The 18,353-nt window shown below is 42.2% G+C and overlaps 1 protein-coding gene across 6 annotated transcripts in view; it reads right to left on the bottom strand.

Moving 5' to 3' along the window:
• Positions 1-18,353, bottom strand: part of uvssa (UV-stimulated scaffold protein A) — a 141,984-nt gene that overhangs the window by 91,642 nt on the left and 31,989 nt on the right. For all 6 annotated transcript variants that reach the window (XM_068029571.1, XM_068029581.1, XM_068029591.1 and 3 more), the window contains one exon: positions 2,005-2,116. In XM_068029571.1, the coding sequence (XP_067885672.1) occupies positions 2,005-2,116 (112 nt within the window). The remainder of the gene's footprint in view (positions 1-2,004; positions 2,117-18,353) is intronic.

Genomic DNA, 18,353 nt, shown 5'->3' with positions numbered 1-18,353 from the left:
TACTCCCCCGGAATTCCAGGTCATTACGTAAAAAGGTCCTTCCTCATACTCCCCCTGCATCTCTTGCCCAAAACCTTCAATCTGTGTCCTTTAGTCCTCGTACCATTAGTTAATGGGAACAGGTTTTCCTTGTCTAACTTATCTAACACTGTCATAATCACGTACACCTCTATAAAATCTCCACTCAATCCCCTTTGTTCTAAGGAGAATAACCCAGCTTTTCCAACCTAACCTTGTAGCTAAAATCCTCCACTCCTGAAACCATTCTGGTAAATCTCCTCTGTACCCTCTCAAGGACCCTCACATCCTTCCTAAAGTGTGGTGACCAGAACTGGATGCAATACTCCAGTTGGGGCCTAACCAGAGCTTTATAAAGGTTCAGTACAACTTCCCTGCTTTTGTACTCAATACCTCTATTTATCAAGCCCAAGATCCCATATGCTTTACTAACCACTCTCTCAATATGTCCTGCAAATGCACCCCCGAGGTTGCTCTGTTCCTGCCATCTTTCAGATGAGCCATTAAATTGAGGGGCCATCTACCCTCTCGTTGGACGTGCAAGATCCCGTAGCACTATTTGAAAAAAAGCAGGGGAGTTCTTCCTGGTCAATATTTATCGCTCAACCAATATCACAAAAAGTTTAACTGGTCGTTATTACATTGCTGTTTGTGAGACTGTGTGCAAATTGGCTGCCACATTTCTACATTACAGGCAGATTGGACATTGATTTAATGGTTCATCTGAAAGATGGAACTTCAACAATGCAGTAGTTTTTCATGCTGCACTGGAGTGTCAGCCAAGATTTAAGCTTAATTCCTTGAGTTGGAGTCCTTGAAGCCAAAACCGCTGACTCAATCAAGAGGACTATAAGAGACTAATCCAAGCATATTCTGGTGTAAGAAGTTGCTAAATTTCAGTAAAAACTTTATAAATCTCCATTTCAGGAAAGACACAGAAAACTATCTCTATGGATGCTAACTGAAAGAATAAAAAATCTACATGAATATACAAAAGTGAATTAAGTCTTTCAGCGTTGAAGGGATTAATTTAAATAATATTCAGTAAATTATTTCAGTGTGTTAATTTCGTACTCATAATTGTTTACATTCAGGTGAATCTAAATTCCACTGACTGTTTAAACTTAACATTTACAAGCAAAATTATTAGAAAACTGTTGTTCGTTTAGCATACATCTGACCTTCCTTTTTTTCTTTGAGACTACATACATCTTAGATAAATTAGACTGCTTTCTCTTACTCCCAACCATTGTGAAACCCGCCAAAAATGGATTTAATGTCAGGATTAAGAGGATGGATTGATTCAGGCTAGTTAGGATTGTATTATTATGTTACCTTTTTTAGACTGCCACATTTATGCCATCATCTGGTATTTATAGCTGCTTGGCATGTATTTTGTCAAGTAAACCCAGCTGAATTACACTTACAGCATCATGAAAAAACAACTCTTCTGGAATTGATTGCCTTCATGCCAATATGAATTTGGAAGAGCATTACATAAATACATCAACTGTTTGTGCTTTAAGACCAACATCACTGCAATGTGAAAGTACAATGTTGCAGACTTGTATATCTCCATTCCAAAAAGCATGTATGCACTGTGAATTACAAAAAAAAAAATCAAGATTACTAAACTGCTGGGAAGAAAGACAATTGGATTTGAATAGTTGGGTTGGTACTTGAGTTAGAATGCTATGTTCAGGGTTGGTAGAGGTACAACAGAAGAGTTGTCTGAGACAGGAAGGAAATTTACAAATACATTCAAGAGATAAAAAGTTATTGGGTGTTTATCAAGAGAAAGTATCACAAGATGTTTATTTGTTTATAATAAATGGGTGTTCAAATAACTCCGTAATAACTTCCTCAGTCATCAGTGGGCAGATTAAGCACACAGCTGATCACCTTATTGCTTAATAACGGGGCTTTGTTTACTTAGCTGTGGGAGTGTGTGCTGAGAAGTGGCAGCCAGCAGCTGCATAAACTCACCGTACTCAGCCCGAAGGTGCTCCTGAATGTGCGGCTCGTAACCTTCCTTCTCTGGAACTTCAACAAAATCCTCATCATCATCATCGTCATCATCCTCATCGGTCGCTTTCATCTGTCGAAGCAAATCGAAAGAAAACCTGTCACTATCGCTGACCTGTGAAACATCCTAATTATACTCTTCGGAAATGACAGCAGCACTTAACTTTCTCAGTGAGTAAATGACAGCAATCAATCAAGTCTGAATAACAATGAGCTGCGGACCTGAAAATTATTTTTGTATAGAATCTACCCAGGAATTTATGAAAGGTGAAACACAACCCAAGGTTTAGGGTATTATGGCTTTCAGCTTGCACACTGCACATCAAACACTAAACAGAATTTATGTGTTTTAATTTTCTGAAAGGTGCAGTAGGAGGGGGTCTGGTGCTACAATGCATAACAAATACAGCATTTAAAAAATACAAGAAATCTCACCACTATTCAATGCTTACTGTTTCTCAAAAAAAGTAATCTTCAGGAAATTTCAATCATTAGGAAAACAATTTTGCATTTAACTCTAGACAGCTCTAAAACGGAAAAAGGACTGATTAAATCCTGAGAAGGGCATATCTTAGAAAAAAAATCTGTTAAATTTTCCCAATTTATTTTATATGCATTTACTACATCGGTTCCAAAAATCTTACAAACATCCACTCACTCATACATAAAGCTGGTTTCAATGACCGCCAATAAAGCAACCACCTATGCCAAGAAGCTCCAGTTTATCAAATATATTATTCTAACATAAGTCAAGTACTTTTAGTTAGATGGGGTGGTAGTGGGGTGTGGGTGGAATGAAATTGGCTGTCTTTGGCAATAGCACAAAACGGGTGATTGTGAATCGGCAGCCAGTGTTGTACTCCACAGAATTTTTGTTTCCATTAAAAATGAGGTGTAAATTTGCTATTGCTTGTGCCCAAGATAAATTTATACCCCATAGTGCTTTATCACCTCCAAACATCTCAAAGGTCTTTACATAATTAATTACTTTTGGAGAATAGGGACTGTTCTTGTGCAGTCAAAAATGATTATGCAAAATAACACAGCATCTGTGTCATATTAATATACGATGGAGAAAGCTACAACTGTATAATGCTGAGTACAATAATATTACCCAACACATAAAAGAGCAGAAAACTTTGCACTACTATTAATGCACAAGGGTAGAAGAACAATATATTCTACCTCAATTTAAAAGAAAATTATCAGTATAATATCTGTCTTATCAAATCTCTTTCCAGTTTTTTTTTAAATGTAGTCAAAACACCAAAATACATCACTGGGGAAATGTTTTACTGAATGGGCCATAATCATGGCAAAAATAAAAATCAAATGAGTTACTCATCCTTGCATTATCAGAGCAAATTAAGATAAAGGAAAAGGATCGTTCTAAATATTTGAATGGTCGAAAAAATCTGCTTCCCTATACATTTTGTTTTGTGTAAAATCTTAATAGAATCATAAAATAAATTCTCCATGGTCCAATTAATTTGGGAGGCAATCTCAATTACTTGCCACCCAGGAAATCAGTTTTGTTCTGACTTAAATAAGTGTCTGTTACACTTTAAAAAATGATGTTATAAGGCATCCTTAGACAAGTGAACTCTAAACTTCATTTGTCATTCTGCAGGCTTGATGGCTATGCATTTAAAAACCCATTCTATCTTATAAACTAAAAATTAAATGTACTCAGCTGTGATAGTCGTCATTGCATCTGCTATTTATATGCTAATATCCTTTCTAGAAGGTCCTGCAAATTATAGCACTCCAGTAAGTCAGGTGCATCTAGCCTCAGCCTCTAACTGTACAATAAAAAAAGCACAATATTCTGAAAGATTGTGGCAAAATTGTAAAATCACAATCAACTTGCATTGTTACTCACTAACTATTTAAACTTGATGGAGATGCATCTGACTGACAAATAATTAGCCAATAACAAACGAGAAGGTGTGCACAATCATAGCACACTAGGGACTGTTTTGGCAATGAAGCAAAGCCAAATGCTTGGAAGGACCTTGATGCACTAAAGCCAAGATAAATGTCATGCAGGCCCCCACCAGCCAAAAATGAGGCACATTAATTTCGCCACATGGACATTAAACTTCAAATTGTTGCTGGCAAGAAAAGAGGGCCTATTATAAGAAATTGCCAAGCCTCTAGCCAGAAAGATATTTTTGCATACTTGCAGACAGTGTTGGAACAAAAGAATCAGTCCCTGCTCCCAGAACGGATGTGGTCAAACCAGATTAGTCACATGACTAACTGGCTGTTGCAGAGTTTTGAACAGAGAGTTTGAAATTGGAGAAACAGTGTTTGAAGACAGAAAGCTCCTGGCTCCCAGATTGAGAACATCTCTCTCCTGTCTGCTCCCATCTCTTTCTCACCAGCTTCAGAATCCAATGTAGACACCTGAACCCCAAGAGAGAAACGTCTCCTACAGTGAACAAGGTTTAAGAAGAATACTGGGCCCCAACGAAAAGCAAGAATTACCGACAAGCAAGGACTCTACAATGAGCTCGAAGAACAGTAACAAACTCTTCAGATATTGCCTCAAACCTCCCCACTTTATCTTTCTTCTGCTCTTTTCTGTCTCTATTTGCATGTGTGTATCACATATGCATGCTAGCGTGGGTGCATCGTGTATCCATAGGCATCAACGAAATTAGAGTTCAAGTTTTAATAAATTTCACCTTTCTTCTTTGAACCGAAGAAAGCCTGTTTGTGCACCTTATAATTGGAAAGCAGTGAATAAGGATTCACCCAGGGGGAGCTCAAAACACAGTGTGTTTAAAAATAAAACCCTGTTACAGTAAGACCAGGTGAAGGCTGAAAGGGACACCTAGACACCTTTCTCCCCTGGTCGTAACAAATGTATTAGAGTTATTACAGCATTTATTTACTTTGAAAATATTTTCACATAAATCGTTGCATACATTTAAATATTTTAAGCTATGATTATGCCTGTTTCTTAAATAATATTTTAGTATACATTTTGAGAGACTAGTTCATCATTTATTTTACTTGGCTGCAGTTTTAATGGAGAACAATGAAAGGTTCAGAAACTAACTGAAATAAGCCAGTATCTGGGAATTTCTGATCATTCTCTGCCAATCCAAACTCTATTTTCCTAATCCAAATATATCTATAATAATAATGCCCAGTTTTTGTCTGATGGTGGCCAGTAGCTGAAGCACCTGTGCAATGACAGTTGGTTAACTGGATATTTTAAAACTTTATTGTAATATTCAGGTACTGAGTATTACAATTTTTTGATCCATCTGATACAAGACACCTGGAGTAAGGTGCAAGGTCCTCTGTTTACAGTGGTAGGGAGTGGGTGCAGGGAGGTGGTGGTGCACGGTCACCCACTCTTCTCATGAACCACAGGGTGGCCAATATTTTGGGGCAAGTTCTAAGGGATGAAAATTGGGAGGTTCAACTGAAATACCGGAGAATTGTTTTTCCAAGGAATCAAATTGTGTTGATTTTCGATTTGGTGAAAGCATTGATGTATTCCACTTATTATTTGAAAACTATTCTTTGCACTAAAAATGCAGATTCACTGGATTTGAAGCAAAAGGTTTTAGAAAAGCCATCAGGTAACTTAAAAGAATACATCAGCGTCGACTCTATAGACAAAGACGATGATGAAAACAATCTATACCCTCCAGAGCTTTTACCCAGTCTAACTCCAATGGGCATACCATGGCACAAGCTTAGACTCAAGGAAGGAGCACTTATAATGTTGCTACAAATCTTGAATCCTAAACAAGAACTCTGTAATGGAGAAGAATGGCAGTTAGTAAGCTGGTTTCTTTGATGATAGATGCTGAAATTATAAAGGATAGATTTCAAGGAAATAGAGGGCCGAATTTTACCCCGGCCCAGTGGGTTGGATGGTGGTGTGGGGGCGGCGTAAAATTGAACGGGAGGCCTACCCGCTCCGCTCCCGCCTCCAGTCGACTTTAAGGCAGTCAGGCGGTGAAAGGGGGGGGGGGGGGGGGGGGGGGCGAGGGAAACCGCCCGCCCACCCAAAGCCGATCAAGGCTGTTGGGTGGCCACTTAAGGGCCCTCGCCCACCTCCATGGGTATTTTACCAGTGGCAAACAGGCATGCTGGGGACATGAAAGGCCGCCCAACGATAGCTACCGGGGTGGGGGGGGGGGCCATGGAAGTCCCACCTCAGGACAATTAAAGCCCGGAGACCGGTAAAACGCAGGAAGGATCCCCATAAAATGCGGGAAGGATCCCCAGGCTAGGCAGAAGTCAGTGGTGAATTCCCGTCCGCCTAAGGTAAAATCCAGCCCAAAGTGTTTATTCCTCAAATAATATTGAGCACATCAGATGTAAACCTGCCTTTTCAACTCGGAAGAAAACAGTTTCCAATTAGACTTTCATATTCAAAGACAATGAACAAGTCACCAGACTTTTGACAAAATTTGTATTTATATTCCTAGGACTGTTTTTACACATGAGACAGCTTTATGTAGCTTTTTCCACAGTGAGAAGTTTTGATTATGTTAAAGTTTTTGGTGAAAGAATAACCAGAAATCCTGTATTTAAAGAAGTACTGTTGCAATGAAGATAGTAATTTGACCACAAATGTTTAGCAGGTCTCTGCTAGCTTCGGAACAGTGGCATTGGAAGGATAGCATGGCTTGGGATGGAAGGGGATGGCATAGGAGGGAGGGGATGACATCGGAGGAATGGCATGAGGATAGTAACGTAGGAGTGGGAGGGAAGAGCTGGCATCGGACTGGTGACAACAGAAGGATGGAATGGCTTGGGATGGGATGGAGATGGCAATGGGAAGGATGAAATGGTATTCCATGGGAGGAAGGGGATGGCATGGGAGAAATGGCATGGGAGGGTGGATGAGATGATGGAATTGGTTAAGGAAACTAATTTGGTCACAAATGCTTTATGGGTCTCAATAGCACCTGGTTCCAGCGGTGAGAGAGGAATTTCTTCAGAGGAGGTATTCAGGTCTGCTCCTGCACACTTTTCACAATGTTTTACCTCAGCATTACTTTCAGTTCATCCAAGTTAAAACTTCCTTCCCCAGTGCAACAAATAGTCTATTGCTGGTGGTAAATAATATTTAAAAGTTTTAAAAAGAGTCTTTATTTTTCCTTTCAATCCTTTAATGACAAATGACTAAATTCTGAAAAGCCAGAAACAGTGGAGCTCCAATGAGACTTAGGAGAACCAGGTACATAGATAATGAAAATCTCACGAATCGGTACAAAAAAAATAACCAAAAGGGCTAATGGAGTGCTGGCCTTTATATCTAGGAGACTAGAATGCAAGTTCTGCTACAACTTTACAAAGCCCAGGTTAGACCAGATCTGGGAGTACTGTGAGCAGTTCTGGGCACACACCTTAGGAAAGATATACTGGCCTTGGAGAGAGTGCAGCAGAATATACCAGATGGATAACTGGACTTCCTGGGTTAAATTATGAGGATAGATTACACAAACTAGGGTTGTATTCCTAAAATTTAGGAGGTTAAGGGGTAATTTGATCGAAGTTTTCAAGATATTAAGGGAAACTCTAGGGTAGATGGAGAGAATCTATTTCTGCTGGTTCAGGAATTTAGGACTGGGGGCATAGTTTAAAATTAGAGTCAGACCTTCAGGATTGAAATTGGGAAACACTTCTGCACACAAAAAGGGCAGTAGGAGTTTAGAACTTTCTTCCATCAATGGTAATTGATGCTAGAGTGATTTCTCAGCGCAGGCGATTGATTTTCTGGCCAGGAACAGGATGAAGTGGAAAAACCAGTATAGTCAGTGGCCAGTCAGCAGGAGATTGAAGACTCTCAATCACAGTGGAGAGATCAAAGTTACTTTAAATATCACAGGGTTGGCATCCTCCCATCTATGAAAGATGATGGACACGCAACAAACAATCAATTTTGGTGGTGTGTCTTCTCTTGATGCACCTTTGTTGATGTCTGTGAAGGACAATCCTTGAGAGGCACAAGTGCTGCATATGAAGCTGCCAAGTTGTTATTTATTGTTATACCATCTGTAAAGTACTAGGAACTAATTATCTAGGAACTAATTGTTATGTGGAAGTGTTCTGGGCGGGGCACATTCACAGCTGCACAGGGGAGTCAAGTGACATGTAACAGAAATCCAGCCTATTGCAGTCTTATATCAGACAGTATGGTGGCTGAATGAAATAAACAAAAACTCCAGCCTTCCCAAGTCTAAAGTGTGATTACTTCCAACATATGGGAACCAGAAAACAACCAGGAGACATAATACAAGTGACGCTGCGAGTTGTTGTTTTTGACGTTGGCGCCTGTTGCCAAGCTGAAGTGGTCATTGTGGTAGCGCGCACCAGTCCACAGGATGTGTCACCTTTTCCCTCTTTCACCAGCTAGTGACTCCCAAGTGCAATAGTCGACATTTTAAAGCCTTCATGTCACGCTTGCAAGCATCCTTGAAGTATGGCTTTGGGCGCCCCACTGGTCATCTGGCCCCGGCTACCTTACCATATAGAAGGTCCTTGGGTATGCGACCGTCTTCCATCCTACGGACATGTCCAATCCACCGAACCTACCTCTTGGGAGCTCTGCCTTTGAGAGGACTGCTACATTTGTGATTTTGTCCTGCCAGGATATACCCATCAAGCACTGCAGATAGCGAAGATAGAAATTATTAAGCTTCTTTTCCTGGTAGCTGTAAGTCATCATGCTGCTGAGAACACAGGCCTTATAAACCATCAGCTTGGTCCTAAGGGTCAGCTTGGTGTTATCCCATATGCATGTCGCAAGTCGGCCAAAAGCGGGTAGCTGCTTTCCCTTTGCGCATATTGAGCTCTGCATCAAGGGACAGATTGTCTGTCACTGTGGACCAAAAGTAGCAGAATCTGCTAAGTACTTCGAGTGAGGTGTTATTTAGTGTGATCAGTGGCAGAGATGAAAAACCTTGTCACAAAACCATGGTTTTCTTGATGCTTATAGTCAAGCTTTCACATGCGTTCAAATCCTCTGAAGAAGGAATTTTCCTCCACACAAGATCAGGGGGCAGGTTGTTCAACCTTGCCCGTCTAAGAGCGAAGTCCAAAGTACGGAAAGTCCTCATCAGAGAACTCCTCTTTGCTGACGATGCTGCTTTAACATCTCACACTGAAGAATGCCTGCAGAGTCTCATCGACAGGTTTGCGTCTGCCTGCAATGAATTTGGCCTAACCATCAGCCTCAAGAAAACGAACATCATGGGGCAGGATGTCAGAAATGCTCCATCCATCAATATTGGCGACCACGCTCTGGAAGTGGTTCAAGAGTTCACCTACCTAGGCTCAACTATCACCAGTAACCTGTCTCTAGATGCAGAAATCAACAAGCGCATGGGTAAGGCTTCCACTGCTATGTCCAGACTGGCCAAGAGAGTGTGGGAAAATGGCGCACTGACACGGAACACAAAAGTCCGAGTGTATCAGGCCTGTGTCCTCAGTACCTTGCTCTACGGCAGCGAGGCCTGGACAACGTATGCCAGCCAAGAGCGACGTCTCAATTCATTCCATCTTCGCTGCCTTCGGAGAATACTTGGCATCAGGTGGCAGGACTATATCTCCAACACAGAAGTCCTTGAAGCGGCCAACACCCCCAGCTTATACACACTACTGAGTCAGCGGCGCTTGAGATGGCTTGGCCATGTGAGCCGCATGGAAGATGGCAGGATCCCCAAAGACACATTGTACAGCGAGCTCGCCACTGGTATCAGACCCACCGGCCGTCCATGTCTCCGTTATAAAGACGTCTGCAAACGCGACATGAAATCGTGTGACATTGATCACAAGTCGTGGGAGTCAGTTGCCAGCATTCGCCAGAGCTGGCGGGCAGCCATAAAGACAGGGCTAAATTGTGGCGAGTCGAAGAGACTTAGTAGTTGGCAGGAAAAAAGACAGAGGCGCAAGGGGAGAGCCTACTGTGCAACAGCCCCAACAAACAAATTTCTCTGCAGCACCTGTGGAAGAGCCTGTCACTCCAGAATTGGCCTTTATAGCCACTCCAGGCGCTGCTTCACAAACCACTGACCACCTCCAGGCGCGTATCCATTGTCTCTCGAGATAAGGAGGCCCAAAAGATAGTCAAGGAGAACAGGTTACAGGCACCAGAGAGACAGTCCATGCGTCTTTGTAGCTGAGTTTCCGTGTGAGTGACTAGCACAGCATGATCAACGTAGAGTTCTCTGATCAGAACGTGATGTATTTTCGTCTTCGCTTTCAGCCTTGGTAGACTGTAGAGCTTGCTGTCTGACCTAGTGTGCAAGTAGACTCCTACCATATCTGCAGGGAAGGTGAAGGCCAGGAGCAGGGAGAAGACGACACCAAACAGAATGGGAGGCTAGGGTCAGAAACCTGCACCGTGTGGGGAAGCAGTCACTCTTTGTGATTTTCCCCAGGGCGACCAGTTAACAGTCAAAGGGTGGGCTCACTGACTAATTAAGGACAGTGGGCAAGCTCTCGAAGCTGGCGGGACAATCAGAGGTCTTCCAGCTTGAAAAGAGCAGCAGCCTGCAATGGAAGGTAAGGGAGCGGGTGCTTCAAAATGGAAGCTTCCTCTCTCCAACTTTTAAAACTTTAAACAGAATAAAAATGGCTTTTTCAGTCAGGTCACCACAGTGGGGTCTGGTGGGGATGGGGGGCTTCCCCTCTAAAGGACGGCTTGCGGCTGATGCTGCACCCAGACAGTCAGGGAGGGCCTTTAGGTCTGCCTTGAGCACTGACCTCCTGGTTTGCTGCCAGGATGCTGCCTCCAGGCAGTTAAACTGGACCCCACTGTCTGCGGAGACCTAGATGCCGAATGGACAATCCAAGTCAACCTCCGTTAAAAGGCCTTAATAGGCCCTTAACTACTTGGATTGGCTATTCACCATTTGTGGGCAGGTAGCCCTGCCACCCAGCCCTGCAATTCCGCCTCCGTGAAAATGACCCAGAGGAAGGATGGAGCTGGGGAAAATGGCATGCAGGCCTGCAGTGCTATTAGTAGCGCCCGCCCACCTTCACTCCAGCAGAAACTAAAAATCAAGACCAAAGTGCGGCCTCTGAAAAATTCTTAACATTTTGGGATGACAGAATTCAGCTCAGAGTGAAATTGACAACAATGTGTGATTAGAGACCACACCAATCTATTTCTTTCATATTCCAGCAGGTTCTCCAGGCAACTCGGAGTGCTTTCTGGCAGAGGGGGCAACTCCTAAGCTCTCTTCTGCTGGCTAATAGAAGCGGGAGGTGGAAAGGATAACAAGTCTTCACATTTTCCCACGTAGTCACTGCTCAGCAATGATAATTTGGCAGTCAAGATCAGAATCTCACAGTATGATGATATTAATAGCACTGCTTAAAATTTTTCCAGGAGAGCTAGAGAAAGGAACCTATGTAGTTAAAGTAGGTTATCAACAGGCAAGGGAAGTTCATGATTGAGTAATCATTTAATCATTCCAAATTTTCTTATACGCTTGTGAGACTTCTGGTAAACTCACATGCCGAAAGAGCGGTTTGTCACTAGTAACAATGCAGTGCATCATTTAAATGGTTAACTAATTAGAGAGGATTCTTTGGGACAGGATTTACTCCCATTTGGAAACAAATGGACTTATTAGCGAGACGCAGCATGGTTTCGTGAAGGGGAGGTCGTGTCTCACTAATTTGATTGAGTTTTTTGAGGAAGTGACAAAGATGATTGATGAAGGAAGGGAAGTGGATGTTATCTATATGGACTTCAGTAAAGCCTTTGACAAGGTCCCTCATGGCAGACTGATACAAAAGGTGAAGTCACATGGGATCAGAGGGGAACTGGCAAGATGGATACAGAACTGGCTCGGTCATAGAAGACAGAAGGTACCAGTGGAAGGGTGCTTTTCTGAATGGAGGGATGTGACTAGTGGTGTTCCGCAGGGATCAGTGCTGGGGCCTTTGCTGTTTGTAGAATATATAAATGATTTGGAGGAAAATGTAGCTGGTCTGATTAGTAAGTTTGCGGACGACACAAAGGTTGGTGGAGTTGCGGACAGTGATGAGGATTGTCAGAGTACACAGCAGGATATAGATCGGTTAGAGACTCGTGCGGAGCAATGGCAGATTGAGTTTAATCCGGACAAATGTGAGGTAATGCATTTTGGAAGGTCTAATGCAGGTGGGAAGTATACAGTAAATGGCAGAACCCTTAGGAGTATTGACAGCCAGAGAGATCTGGGCGTACAGGTCCACAGGTCACTGAAAGTGGCAACGCAGGTGGATAAGGTAGTCAAGAAGGCATACGGCATGCTTGCCTTCATCGGTTGGGGCATAGAGTATAAAAATTGGCAAGTCATGCTGCAGCTCTACAGAACTTTAGTTAGGCCGCACTTAGAATATTGCGTGCAATTCTGGTCACCACACTACCAGAAGGACGTGGAGGCTTTGGAGAGGGTACAAAAGAGGTTTACCAGGATGTTGCCTGGTCTGGAGGGCATTAGCTAGGAGGAGAGGTTGGATAAACTCGGATTGTTTTCACTGGAACGACGGAGGTGGAGGGGTGACATGATAGAGGTTTACAAAGTTATAAGCGTTTTGGACAGAGTGGATAGTCGGAAGCTTTTTCCCAGGGTGGAAGAGTCAGTTACTAGGGTACATAGGTTTAAGGTGAGAGAGGCAAAGTTTAGAGGGGATATGCGAGGCAAGTTCTTTACACAGAGGGTGGTGAGTGCCTGGAACTTGTTGCCAGGGGAGGTGGTGGAAGCAGGTACCATAGAGACGTTTAAGAGGCATCTTGACAAATACATGAATAGGATGGGAAGAGAGAGATACGGACCCCGGAAGTGCAGAAGGTTTTAGTTTAGGCAGGCATCAAGATTGGCGCAGGCTTGGAGGGCCGAATGGCCTGTTCCTGTGCTGTACTGTTCCTTGTTTTGTTGTTATTTTTCTAACACAACTAATGCAGTTGAAACTCAGTTCAGAAGAACAAAATTCTAGTTTGCGGAGGATGGGCAATAAATGCTGCCTTGCCATATTCTGAGGGGGAAAAGAACTCAGTTCAGCAGAAAATAATCATAACACAAATTTAAATTTAACACTAAATCAGCAGTGAAATGTTGCAGTCAACATTTGTTATGCCTCTTCCAGCCATGTGCTCTTGTATTCTTCCCAGCATACCAGCACATAGCACAAACTCCCTCTGCTGGGCTGTACAGTCTCATTTCAACTCGAACTGCAAAAGCTGAAGTGAAAAGCCCCCACTAAAGCTGCAGATAGGCTAGACATTACAAAAATAATAAAAAGGACAAAACTAAAGGCTCTGTATCTGAATGTATGTAGCATTCAAAACAAAACAGATGAACTGACAGCACAAATAGAAATAAATAAGTACAATCTGATAGCTATCAGAGAGACATGGCTGCAAGATGACATAGATTGGGACCTGAATATTGAAGGATGACATTTAGGAAGGACAAGAAGCTAGGAAAAGATGGAGGGGTGGCTCTGTTACTTAATGATGGTATTAGCACAATAGAGAGGGACGACCTAGGTTCAGGAAACCAGGATGTAGAAGTGTTTTGAGTAGAGATGAGAAAGGATAAAGGCAAGAAGTCACTCGTGGGAGTGGTGTACAGGCCCCCTGAACAGTAACCACAAGGTAGGACAGAGCATAAACGAAGAAATCATGGGATCTTGTCAGAAAAGTTCAGCAATAATCATAGGGAATTTTAACCTACATATAGACTGGAAAAATCAGATGGCAAAGGTAGCCTAGATGAGGAGTTCATAGAATGTTTTCGGGATAGTTTCTTTCAGCAGCCAACCAGAGAGCAGGCTACACTAGACCTGATAGTGTGCAATGACACAGAATTAATTGATGGCCTCATAGTGAAGGTGCCCCTCGGTAGCACCAATCACAACATGATTGAATTTTATATTAAGTTTGAAGCAGAGAAGAATGGATCCAAAACTTGTATTTAAAACTTAAATAAGGGAAATTATGAGGACATGAAAGCAGAGCTAGCTAAAGTGAACTGGCAAATTAGGTTAAGGGATAGGTCACTGGGATGCAGTGGCACACATTTAAGGGGATATGTCAGAATACACAGAACAGATACATTCCAATGAAAAAGAAACATTCTAAGAGGAAAAACCACTATCTGTGGTTAACTAAAACAGTTAAAGATAGTATCAAACTTAAAGAAAAAACATATAATTGCACAAAGATGGGTGGCTGGTCAGAAGATTGGACAGAAAATAAAGAACAGCAAAGAATGACTAAAAGATTGACAAGGAGTGGAAAAATAGAGTACAAGAGAAAGCTAGCTAGAAATATAAAAACAGATAGTAGGAGTTTCTATAGATCTTTTAAAAAAGAGAAGTTAACAAAGTGTGCGTTGGTCCTTTAGAGTGTGAATCTGGGGAATTAATAAGGGAAAATAAGGAGACAGCAGATGAATTGAACAGGTATTTTGCATCGGTCTTCACTATTGAGGATCCTGAAAATAGCTGTAAATCAGGAAATGGAAGGGAGGGAGGAACTCAAGAAAATTACAATCACCTAGGAAGTGGTACTGAGCAAATTGTTGGAGTTGTGGGCTGACAAGTCCCCGGGACCCGATGGACTTCATCCTAGGGTCCTAAAAGAAGTGGCTAGTGAGATAGTTGATGCATTGGTTTTAATTTTCCAAAATTCCCTAGATTCGGGAAAGGTTCCGTTAGACTGGAAAATAGCCAATGTAACTCCTTTACTCAAAAAGGGAGGGAGACAGAAAGCATGAAACTACAGGCCAGTTAGCTTCATTTGTGTCTTCGGGAAAATGTTAGAAGCTATTCTTAAAGACACTTAAAAAAAATTCAAGGTAATCAGGCAGAGTCAACATGGTTTTGTTAAAGGGAAATCATGTTTAACCAATTTATTGGAGTTCTTTGCAGTAACATGTGCCGTGGATAAAGGGAAACTGGTAGATGTATTGTACTTCGATTTCCAGAAGGCATTTGATAAGGTGCTACATCAAAGGTTATTGTATAGGGGGTAACGCATTGGCATGGATCGAAGATTGGCTAGCTAACAGCGAAGACAGAGAGTAGGCATAAATGGAACATTTTCTCGTTCACATGAGTGGTGTGCCATAGGGATCAGTTCTGGGCTGCAAATTTTTACAATTTATATAAATGACTTGGCTGAAGGGACCAAAGGTATGGTTGCTAAACTTGCAGATGACACTAACGTAGGTAGGAAAATAAGTTGTGAAGAGGACATAAGGAGGCTACAAAGGAGTAAAGATAGGTTAAGTGAGTGGGCAAAGATCTGGCAAATGGAGTATAATGGGGGAAAATGTGAAATTGTCCATTTTGGCAGGGAGAATGAAAAAGCAGCATGTTATTTGAATGGTGAGAGATTGCAGAGCTCTGAAATGCAGAGGGATCTGGGTGTCCAAGTGCACAAGGTTAATAAGCAGGTTCAGCAAGTAATTAGAAAAGCTAATAGAATGTTAGCCTTTATTGCAAGGAGAATTGAATACATAGAAAAAAATAGGAGTAGGCCATTTGGCCTACGAGCCTGCTCCGCCATTCAATACGATCATGACTGATCATCCAAACTCAGTAATCTGTTCCCGCTTTCTCCCTGTATCCCTTGATCCCATTAGCCCTAAGAACTATATCTAACTCTTTCTTCAATATATCTAATGATTTGGCCTCAACTGCTTTCCGTGGTAGAGAATTCCACAGTTTCACCAGTCTCTGGGTGAAGAAATCTCTCCTCATCTCAGTTCTAAATGGCTTCCCCTTATCCTTAGACTGTGATCCCTGGTCCTGAACTCTCCCGCCATCAGGAACATCCTTCCTGCATCTAGTCTCACCAGTCCTGTTAGAATTTTGTAGGTTTCTATGAGATCCCCTCTCATTCTTCTAAACTCTAGCGAATACAAGCCTAACCAACCCAATCTCTCTTCATACATCAGTCCTGCCATCCCAGGAATCAGTCTGGCGAACCTTCACTGCACCCCTCCATAGCAAGAGCATCCTTCCTCAGATAAGGAGACCAAAACTGCAAACAATACTCCAGATGTGGTCGCACCAAGACCTTGTATAATTGCAAGACATCCTTGCTCCTGTACTCGAATCCTCTCACTCTGAAGGCCAACATACCATTTGCCTTCTCAACTGCCTGTTGCACCAGCATGCTTACTTTCAGCAACTGGTGCACAAGGACACCCAATTCTCACTGCACCTCCCCCTTTCCTAATCTATCGGTGTTCAGATAATAATCTGCCTTTCTGTTTTTGCCCGCAAAGTGGATAACCTCACATTTATCCACATTATACTGCATCTGCCATGCATTTTCCCGCTGACTCAACGAGTCCAAATCACACTGGAGCTTCTCTGCATCCTCCTCACAGCTCACCCTCCCACCCCCAGCTTTGTGTCGTCTGCAAACTATGATATATTACATTTAATTCCCTCATCTATATCATTAATACATATTGTGAATAGCTGGGGTCCTAGCACTGATCCCTGCGGTACCCCACTAGTCACTGCCTGCCACTTGGATAAAGACCCATTTATTCCTACTCTTTGTTTCCTGTCTGCCAGTCAGTTCTCTATCCATGTCAGTACCTTACCCCCAACCCACGTGCTTTAATTTTGCACGCTAATCTCCTATGTGGGACCTTAGCTAAAGCCTTCTGAAAGTCCAAATACACCACATCCACTGGTTTTCCTTTACCTATTCTACTAGTTACATCCTCAAAAAATTCCAGTAGATATGTCAAGCACGATTTCCCTTTCGTAAATCCATGCTGACTTTGTCCGATCCTGTCAGTTTTCCAAGTGCTCTTCTATTACATCTTTTATAATTGACTCTAGCATTTCCCCACGACTGATGTCAGGCTAACCAGTCTATAATTCCCTGTCTTCTCTCTATCTCTTTTTAAAATAGTGGGGTTACATTAGCTACCCTCCAATCCATTGGAATTGTTCCAGAGTCTATAGAATTTTGAAAAATGACCAGCAATACATCTACTATTTCTAGGGCCACTTCCTTTAGTACTCTGGGATGTAGATTATCAGGCACTGGGGATTTATCGGCTTTCAATCCCATCAATTTCCCTAACACCATTTCCCTACTAATACTGATTTCGTACAGTTCCTCCTTCTCACTACTCCCCATGTTCCCCAACATTTCTGGGAGGTAATTTGTGAAGACAGAACCAAAATATTTATTTAATTGGTCTGCCATTTCTTTGTTCCCATTATAAACTCCCCCGTTTCTGACTGTAAGGGACCCACATTTGTCTTCACTATCTTTTTCTCTTCACATATCTATAGAAGCTTTTACAGTCAGTTTTTAGGTTCTCTGCAAGCTTACTCAATCTATTTTCCCCTTCTTAAAATCTCTTTGTCCTCCTTTACTGAATTCTAAACTGCTCCCAATCCTCAGATCTGCTGCTTGTTCTGGCCATTTTATATTTCTCCTCCTTGGATCCAATACTATCCCTAATTTCTTTTGTAAGCCACGGTTGAACCACCCTTCCTGTTTTATTTTATAATAAAAAAGTAGGGTGATTATGCTTCAGTCATACTGGGCATTGGTGAGACCACATCTGGAGTACTGTGTAACAGTATTGGTCTCCTTATTTTAGGAAGGATGCAAATGCGTTGAAAGCAGTTCAGAGAAGGTTTACTAGACTAATACCTGGAATGGACAGATTGTCTTATGAGGAAAGGCTGGACAGGCTAGGCTTGTTTAGAAGAGTAAGAGGTGACTTGATTGAAACATTTTTTTTTTAAATTCGTCCGTGGGATGTGGGCATCGCTGGCTCGGCCAGCACTTACTGCCCATCCCTAATTACCCTTGAACCAAGTGGCTTGCTAGGCCATTTCAGAGGGCATTCAAGAGTCAACCACATTGCTGTGGGTCTGGAGTCACATGTAGGCCAGACCAGGTAAGGACAGCAGATTTCCTTCCCTAAAGGGGATTACTGAACCAGATGGATTTTTTTTTTAAACAACAATTGACAATGATTTCATGGTCACCATTAGACTAGCTTTTTAATTCCAGATTTATTAATCTGCCGTGGTGGGATTTGAACCCACGTCCCCAGATTACTAGTCCAGTGACATTACCACTATGCCACTGCCTCCCTCTTATATGATCCTTAGGGGTCTTGACAGAGTAGATGTGGAAAGGATGTTTCCCCTTGTGGGAGAATTTAGAACTCGGGGTCACTATTTAAAAACAAGGAGTCGCCCATTTAAGACACAGATGAGGAAAACAATTTTCTCTCAGAGGGTCGTGAGTCTTTGGAACTCTCTTCCTCAATAGACAGTGGAAG

This window comes from Heterodontus francisci, chromosome 1, assembly GCF_036365525.1.
Source record: "Heterodontus francisci isolate sHetFra1 chromosome 1, sHetFra1.hap1, whole genome shotgun sequence".
In the NCBI taxonomy this organism is placed as follows: Eukaryota; Metazoa; Chordata; class Chondrichthyes; order Heterodontiformes; family Heterodontidae; genus Heterodontus; species Heterodontus francisci.
Note: the sequence above shows the minus strand (reverse complement) of the source record. Positions and strands in the feature narration are given on the sequence as shown.